The 8,792-nt window shown below is 52.3% G+C and overlaps 1 protein-coding gene across 1 annotated transcript in view; it reads right to left on the reverse strand.

Annotated features, from left to right (window-relative positions):
- Nucleotides 1–1,648: 1,648 nt before the first annotated feature.
- ZDHHC4 (zinc finger, DHHC-type containing 4) overlaps nucleotides 1,649–8,792 on the reverse strand; it is an 11,618-nt gene continuing 4,474 nt past the window's right edge. The window contains exons 3-9 of the mRNA XM_006889755.1: nucleotides 6,649–6,827; nucleotides 5,559–5,684; nucleotides 4,905–5,137; nucleotides 2,941–3,084; nucleotides 2,797–2,908; nucleotides 2,511–2,626; nucleotides 1,649–1,708 (exon numbers count right to left, since the gene is read on the reverse strand). Of these exons, the coding sequence (XP_006889817.1) occupies nucleotides 1,649–1,708; nucleotides 2,511–2,626; nucleotides 2,797–2,908; nucleotides 2,941–3,084; nucleotides 4,905–5,137; nucleotides 5,559–5,684; nucleotides 6,649–6,827 (970 nt within the window). The remainder of the gene's footprint in view (nucleotides 1,709–2,510; nucleotides 2,627–2,796; nucleotides 2,909–2,940; nucleotides 3,085–4,904; nucleotides 5,138–5,558; nucleotides 5,685–6,648; nucleotides 6,828–8,792) is intronic.

The following is an 8,792-nucleotide window of genomic DNA, read 5'->3' on the forward strand; positions in this document are numbered from 1 at the left end:
GCGGTCTCGTTGACCGCGGTGACCCTGGAGGCGGACACCACGCGCACCAGGAGATGCTCTTTCCCCACCCGCCCCGACAAAATACGCTGGTTCTCTTGTTATTACGTGTCATCGAGACGACTCTGATTCCTATTGTACAACAGCTCTGAACCCTGCTCCATCGTGAGCCACTTTCACTGTCTATAAACACACCTCTGTGACCAAGACAAAGACATTCCTCTAGGTCGTACAGCCCTGGTGTACAAGTTGCCATCCCATGGTCACTTGTGGTTACTGTGAGGCTGAACCCTGTGACACTAATGTGTCAAATGCATTAATGGTTGGCTACCCAATGCGACTGAGAGTGGGGTGGAGCTTCCCAATTAAACAACTGTAGAGGGAGGAGTGGCATCCTCTTCCATAATAGCTTGTCTCCGGAAACCCTATGAACTTGGAGAGAGGATGAAAGGCACCCAAGCATCAAGGACTCTCCTTCATAAGGTCGCTATGAGTCGCCTGCGACTCAATGGCACTTAACAACAACAACAACAACATAACACACCTTGCCTTAGAGCTGTGGTGCTGGAGAAGAGTATTGAGAATACCATGGACTGCTAGGAAAACAAACAGATTCGTCCTGGAAAGGGTTAAACCGGGTGGCTCCTTGGAGGCAAGGATTCTGAGGCTCCGTCTAACATACTTTGGACATGTCGTGAGGAGAGACCGGTCCTTAGAGAGGGACATCATGCTTGGGAGGGTGGAGGGACAGCGCAGGAGGGGAAGGCCCTCTAGGAGGTGGACTGATTCAATGACTGGGATAATTGGGATGGGAGTGTCAGAGACAGTGCGATTGGCACAGGACAGAGTTTAAGGCTGTTGTACATGGGGTCGCTATGAGTCGCAAGCGACTCGATGGCACATAACAACAACAACAACAACATAACAGACCTACTCCCATGTCCCCAGTCTCTGAGTCCGTCTTCTCTCACCCAGGGTCTTCCTCTCTTGCAATGTCCCTCTACCCTTCCAAACATGATTTCCCTCTCAAAGGTCCCTCCTTGCAACTCAAAGTATGCCAGCCAGAGCTTCAAAATCCTTGCCTCCAAAGGAGCAGCCTGGTTTCATTCTTTCTCCTAGCAGTCCATTCAATACTCTTCCCCAGCACAACTCAGAGGCATTGATTATTGATTCCTCTTCTATCACCCTTAGTCACGGTCCAGCTCTTTGATGCTTAGCAAGTAATCGTGATGACCATTGCCTGGCTCAGGCACACCTTAGTCTCTAGACTGGTATCACTGCTCTTCAACATATACAGCATATGTATATGCTGGCTCTCTAGCATCTTTCAACTCCCCATGAGCATGGACAGGTCAGCAGCGCAAGGCCGAGGCTCAGGAGTGTTGGCTTCCTTCATAAAGATAAATATCAAGGGAGCTCTGGTGGCCTAGTGGCAAGAAGCTGCACTGCAATCCCAGAGCTATGCGGCTCAAATCCACCACTCTGCTGGAGAAAGAGAGGCAATCTCCTCCTGTACCAGTCAGATCTGATATGATGGTACACACATAAAATAATAAAAATTTTCAAATAATTTTTCAAAAAAAAAGGTAACTATCATGAGTTTTCCTAAAGATGACATTTCTCAACTCCAAGGTCTGCTATGACAGGTGCTTCACGCCCTGTCTGTTGGGTTCCCGTCCCCTATTCTCCCCTCTGGCCTCTGAATGCTGACCTGTAGGATAAGCAGGAAATCTTAGGGATCCTGCAGGGCCCAGCTCAATGCCTTCTTGCTTCTGAAAATTCACCCTCCCCAAAGCCCCGCAGCACTTTGTAGAACCTCTTTCCCGCCCCCATTCCCATTCATCTCCGCTAACAAGGTACTGAGGGGAAGGGTGAAGCTTTAGTTCTAAGGGTCCCCCCCCCTTTTTTTTTAAACGGGGTTGAAAAGGCTTTGCTATGGCCAGAAGGGGGCAGTGGAGGGCAGGTCAGAGGCCCTGAGGACGGACAGAACTGGTGTTGGGCTGTCAGACTGGTCCTGGTAACAAGGGTGAAAAGTTAGTCTTTCACAAGGCGCGATGCTGGGGTGGGGGGGAGCCAGGCCCGGGTCTGAGAAGTTCCAGTACTGGGCGGGAGTAGTTGGGCAGAGTTATGGGAGCCCTGCTGGCACAGTGGATTAAGCACTGGCCTAACTGAAGGGTCAGCTCAGAGTTCAGCCGCTTGGAGTGGATGAGGGGGCAACGAGGCAGCACATGATGCATGAACCACAGGACGCACGTCCTTGGAAACAAGGAGCAGTTCCACGCTGTCCAGTAGGAGTATCCAGGCAGTGGGTTCGGGTCAGGAGCCAGGCTTTCAAATGCAGAACCTCAAAGGTTGGCTGTTTGAACTCAGCTCAGGAGAAACCAGCCTGTGAACTGTTTCCGTTCAAAGCCAAGAAGATGCTAGGGAGCAGTTCTCTGCTATGTACGAGGTCTCGGATCCGAGTCTCAGCACCAACTTGGCCACAACAGGTGTGGCCTGGTTTGAGCTGGAACCTGAGACACCACGTCTTCATCCTGCAGCACGAGGCTGTCGGTGGTGGTCACTTCAAACTGGCCACAGCACAAAGAGAGAGCCGGCTGGATTTCCACCCCAGGACCCAGCCCGGTGGCTGGCAGAGATCAGGCACCAGCACACGACCCGTCGCTTTCCTTCCCTTACCCCCTGCCCCCAGATTCCATTCATCATCAACACAACGGAAAACAAAGCACACACAAAAACGAAGTGTCCATCTGTAAAAAGAAGGGTCTGCTCTATTCAAGAGGCAGTGGCACTCTCTACATGGTGGCTTCTTTTTCTCATGCCCAGTGGCACTGAAGGCAGGTTCTTCAAGGCCTCTCCAAACTCCCCGGGAGAGGATGTTCTGGAAGCATCGGGACTTGGCGACAGGGAGCTGGGCCTCGAGGCGTGGGCACCAGTATGGACCCGGGCAGCTTTGTACCACTGGTTAGTGGTCTGGTTGGTGGCAGCCAGGTACAGAACGAAGCACAGGTATCCCCCCAGGATGCAGCTGAGGACCACAACTAAGCCCACCACCAAGACAATCTGTGGGAAGAGCAGGAACAGCATCTGGGGGCAGAGAAGGAGCATGGTCAGGGGCTACTGGATGGTCAGCACCCACCCGCCACGGGCCATCCCCCACCAGCACGGCCCCCCAAGTGTCAGTCAGAACCACAGAGCACGGGCAGGCCGGCGGAACGGGGCCTCGTGCAGGCAGACCTCGTAAAATGCTTCTGAATCAACAATCCTGACAATGCGGTACAGCCACCACCACCGTCCAGCATTTAACTGGGTCTCCAGTGCACAGCCACTCCTCACTCCTCGTCCCACCTGCCTGTTTTCTGCCAATCTTTCTGCCTCTATCCATTTTTCTGTTCTAGACACTTCCGGCAGGGAAGTAGATCATGTCGTGGTTTTCCTTTTGTGTCTGGCTTTGTTCACTCAGCATTGCTGTCAAGGTCTGTCCACACAGACATGGGTCTGGACTTCATTTCTCTTTACGGGTGAGTAAGTAACAGTCTATTGTGTGGCTCTGCACATTTTCCTTGACAGCTCGTCTGCTGGTGGACATCAGGGTGTTCCCACTGTTTGGCTCCTGTGAATGGTGTGTTTCAGGGGTACACTTGGGAGAGAACTGCTGATTCACATGGTAATTCTGAGCTTCACCTTTTGAGAGGTTTTCTGCAGACTGTCTTCTACAGAGGAGATACATGAGCCATGGTGAGGGTCCCAGTACCTCCACACCTCCCCCAACACTTACTGTTTTGTTTGTAGTTTTTATCAGTTGTGCTAATAGCTGGGAAGTGATCCTCATGTGGTTTTTGATTTATACATGACTAATCTCCCCAGCGCAGCTGAGCATCTTTTCATGTTCACATGGTCCGCGGGACATCTTTCCGTGGACGCGTGATCTGTGGGACATTTTCTGTGGCGGAACATCTGAACCATGATGAGGAATGAAGCGCTGGTTCGCACTACAAGGTGAGCCTTCTTGACTCTGCCCCAGGCTGGGAAAAGAGCCCGACTTTCAGGCAAACAGCAGACAGGTGTGTAAGGTGCACAGGCCAGAACCACCAACCATTGTATATCCAGAGGGCAGCGCTAGCCCCTCTACAAGGATGAGAAGTCTGGAGGAGTTAGCAAAGGAGGGTGGACAGAACTGGGCAGCACAAGGCTGAGGACACTGTGACCAATGTCCTTTGACTGCTGTTAAGGACATAAAACAAAATGTGTGAGCTGCTGAACAGAAAACTGATTTGCTCTGTGGACATCAACCTGATTCATAAGAAAGAGGTAAAACATGAAGCTAAGTGAAAGCAGTTAGACACAAGAGGTCACATATTGTATAATCTCACTTATAGGAAAGATCCAGAAAAGGCAAGTCCACACAGAACGTAGATTCATAGCTTCCAGGGGGAGAGAGCTATGGGGAGTGACTGCTAATACCAAGGGTCTGTTTTAGGCTCATAAAAATATTCTGCGATGGATCGTGGTGACGGGCATACAGCTTTGTGAGGATATCCAAACTCGCAAATAGAAATCTTTAAGAAGAATGGTTTTGTAGAATATGAATTATCTCTTTTATTTTTTTCAAAAAAAGGAATGGTTTCATGTTTTCATCAGAAAAATAAATGGCCTTTTCCCGATTTTTTAAAGCAGCCTTGATAGCACAGTGGTTAGTGCATGCAGCAGCAAACCTAAAGGTCATTAGTTCAAACCCACCAGCCACTAAGGGGATGAACAGTGAGGCTGCCATCTTCTGTTAAGCATTCCAGCCCAGAAGCCCGTGGCCCAGGTCTGCTCTATCCCACAGGCTCGCTGACAGCTGGGATCAACTCACTGGAGGTTCCCGACTCTGAAGCCTGAACAGTCACCTTACAGCGAATTACCTGTACCAGGAAGGAGGTGTCTGCAGCTCGTCCCCAGGGGTCGAGGCCGGTCTCCTTGGAGAGATCCATCGTCACTCTGGCGAGAAACACAGTGCCCACGCTGGCCACGGTGGCAGCTGAGGCCGTCAGCGCACACAGGTAGACGAGGAAGTACCTGAAGTTCCGGGCGCCGATGCAATTGTTCACCCAGATACAGTGATGGTCGAAGCGGAGCACACACCTGTTACACACCCCTGCACAGAAGCAGGGCCACACACACCTGTGGGACCCTGACACGCTGGCCACTGGCAGAGCACAGAGGGGAGACTGAAGGGAGACTGGAAGGTGCTACTGACACATTTAGAGCTGCTTTTCAAAGGATGCAACAGCTTTGAATTCACTGAGCTATCGCTCATGCCATGTTCCGTGCCTTCCAGGCAGCTCAGACTCAGAGCAACCCTTGAGAACAGGGCAATCCCTGCCCGATTCTGTGCCTCACAACCTCTGCTGAGCTAAAGCTGACGACGCCCCAGGGACAGATACAGGTTCATGGAGTCCCCTCTGCCTCCAGGCGACCCCCCGTGTCACAGAGAACTTCTCCCGCTCAGATTTCTGAAATGTTCCCCTCCAGATCAAGCCCACGTGGCCCTCCTGGGGGGTAGGGCCCTCACTCACTGCAATGCTTGGAGAGAGGTAGCTTCCTCAGGTCACAGACGGAACACCTCACGTTCTTGGGGAACATCACGTTGTCGAACTCGTAAACATGAACAAGTGTTGCTTCATTTGCTTTGGTTATGGTTCCTGAGAGGAGGAAGGACATGGGTCAGCCGCTAGCAGTTCCGTGGACAGGACGTTCAGAACCGGCCAGCAGAGCACAACTGAGCCTGTTCGTCAGCCGTCCGCTAACAGCTTCAGGGAAAGCACTCCCACAGCCCGCCCAGGCAGCCAGGGAAAGCGGGCCTCCACCACCACGACCCACTGTGGAACCCCTGCATCCCTCCTCCCTGGGAACCACTCCCTGCGGCCTCTCTCCTCTGCCCTCTGCAGCCACTCATATGCTTTCTGTCTTGAAGGAAAGACAAACAGGGAAAAAAATTAAAATGCCATGCTGCAAAATCTTAAACAGCTACGAGTGATCACTAGATCCAAGGAGAAAAAAAACCTCAAACTAGAAAATATTCAAACAAAATCAAACCCCCCAAACTCCAGATCTAGTGTTGAGCTGAGTCAGCGGCATACGGAATCTTTATGGAAGCAGACGGCCTGTCCTCATCCCAGGGACTGGGCAGTGTGTCTGAACCACTCAGTGGCTGAGAGTTTAATCACTGTACCACAAGGGCTCTTACACAAAGATGTAAAAATATCTATCAAAAAGAGAAACTGGTGGGGTCAAGTATGCTGAAAGATCTAAAAGAGTTCTAAATAATCCCTGGGTCAAAAGGGGGAAAATAAAATTACAAAATAAATACTTAAAACGACAACAATTCAAATGCACTGCTGCCGAGTCGATCCCGGTTCTGGGGCGACTGTGGGGCAGGGCAGAACTCCTCCCGCCCCAGAGTCCTCCACACACGTGGCTTTGGGCTGGCAGCCAAGCGTTTAAACCCCAGCACCACCACGGCTCCTAGAAAACACTGTGAAATGACAGATGACAGAAACAGGACCTTGTGCCCCCTCTGCAGAGCACGGGGCAGCGTGGCCAGCAGTCCCCACCACGTGTGTGCAATGACACCATCAGGCATGTCTGCGAAGACCCTCAACTAACCAGGGTCTGTCACACAGGTGAGCGTGAAGAAGATGAAGGTGACCAGCAGCAGCAGGTAGGGCAGGAGCAGGAGGCACGAGGGGAACCCCGCTTCCTGACAGTGGTGGATTATCTCCCAGCTGTACTCGCCATAGACCAGGCCTTGCAAGGTGAGGTGCAGGATGACGAAGGTGGGGTTTCTGCAAGAAGGCAGGTGCGTGGCTCGCTCACGGGGGCCACGCGGGAGGAAACCTTCCAGTGAGGAGAAAGCGGCCACTGGCCGCTCTGACCTTGAGACAATGGGGAGAAGTCACCGGGAAGTTGTGGGTCATTTCACACAAAGTGCTGCTGTGGTTGGCAGGTCGCGAGCCCGCATGACAGAGGGGACCTGCCCTGTCCTATCACGAGTTGGCAGGGGAGCAGACTGCTGGGACCTGCATGGTTTTCAAGGCCAGGTTTTGGGGAGCAGTGCACCAGGCCTTTCTGCCAAGCTCTCTCAGTCTAGAGGCTTCACTGAGCCCTACTCAGCATCAGAGCAATGGGCCAGTTGCTGCGGACAGATGAGCGAGGGCTCCACACGACATGCTGGGCAGGAATCACCCACATTTTGTCGGGTACTGTCAAGTCAAAACCGACCGACTTGAACTCACAGCTGACCCTCCAGTGGGTTTTCAGAGGCTATAAAACACATAGGAGAAGGCTGCCCATTTTTCTCCCCCAGAGAGGCTGGTGGATTTGAACTGTGTGCCTTTGGGTTGGCAGTGCAACTCCTTACTACCAAACCATCAGCGTTTCCTAATCAATCCCTACCATGAAGGTGAGAATCCTATCACTGAGCCACTGCCGCCTTCCGGGAGGGCATGGAGTTGCTCTAGCTGTGGGGGCTTCTGAGTCCACTGGGGTGGGTTAGGAACACAACACAGCAAGCGTCTGCCCGGTCCTGCCCTGTCCCCACAATCCTGGCCATGCCGGAGCCCAGTGTTGCTGTCCCCGTGCCAGTCCGTCTCACTGAAGCCTTCCTCTTTTCCCCAGACCCTCTGCTCTGCCAAGCATGATGCCCTTTCCAGGGGCTCAGCCCTCCCGATTACACGTCCACAGTGCAGCTCAGCACACACTAATGACCCAGGAAATGTATGTCATGATTCTCTCTTCAGAACTGAGCTCTCAATACCAGAGCCTGTTTCTTTTCACTGAACTATTTGTCAATATTTTCCTACTCTTTAAAAACAGTTCTATTAAAAAATGATTCAATTTTGTGTGTTGTGCAAAGAATCCAGCAAGCTGGGTTGTATGAGAAGGGATGTGGCATCAGGATCAGAGGAAGACTCACACCGTCACGGAGAAGCAGACGATAGGACACAGCACTGGGTGCTCAACAGGAAGCTTCGAAGCCCTGAGTGATGACACCTGAAGACAAGAGCCTTCAGCATGGCTTGCACCGCAACATAAAGAAAACAGAAGTCCTCATAGCTGGACACAGCATGACACATGTAGAAAAGACTGGAGTCATCAGAGGACTCCCTTTCACTTGGACTGACGATCGATGCTCTCGGAAGCAGCAGTCAGGAAATCACAGAAGACTGCACTGGGCAAATACATCACAAAGGGCCTTTTGAAAGTGCCTAAGGGCAAGGACGTCACACCAAGGCCTGTGAGGCACCTGACTCAATGATATTTTCAATTGTCTCACATACACGTGAATGCTTGGTGATGACAGAAAAACTGAAGCCTTTGCATTGAGGTGCTGGTGAAGACGCTGGATGTGCTGTGGGCGGACGAAGGAACACACACACCTGTCTCGGAGGAAGTCCAGCCCGTGTGCTTCTGAGAAGCAGTGACAGCCCGATTCCACCTCGTGTACCTTGGGCCTGTTGTCAGAGAGAGCTGTCCATCCCTGGAGACCCTCCAAAGCTGGGAAAGTGGACGGCAGAGCCTTGCTGTGATGGGCTGCCGCAGTGGCTGTGACACGGCACGCACACGCGCGCACACACTCTCTCTCTGGACGGCAGAGTCTTGATGCGATGGGCTGCCGCAGTGGCTGTGACACGGCACGCACACGCGCACACACACTCTCTCTCTGGACGGCAGAGTCTCGATGCGGTGGGCTGCCGCAGTGGCTGTGACATGGTACACACGCGCGCGCGCACACACACACACACACACAC

This window comes from Elephantulus edwardii, unplaced genomic scaffold, assembly GCF_000299155.1.
Source record: "Elephantulus edwardii isolate Elephantulus edwardi_28Jun2011 unplaced genomic scaffold, EleEdw1.0 scaffold00080, whole genome shotgun sequence".
In the NCBI taxonomy this organism is placed as follows: domain Eukaryota; kingdom Metazoa; phylum Chordata; class Mammalia; order Macroscelidea; family Macroscelididae; genus Elephantulus; species Elephantulus edwardii.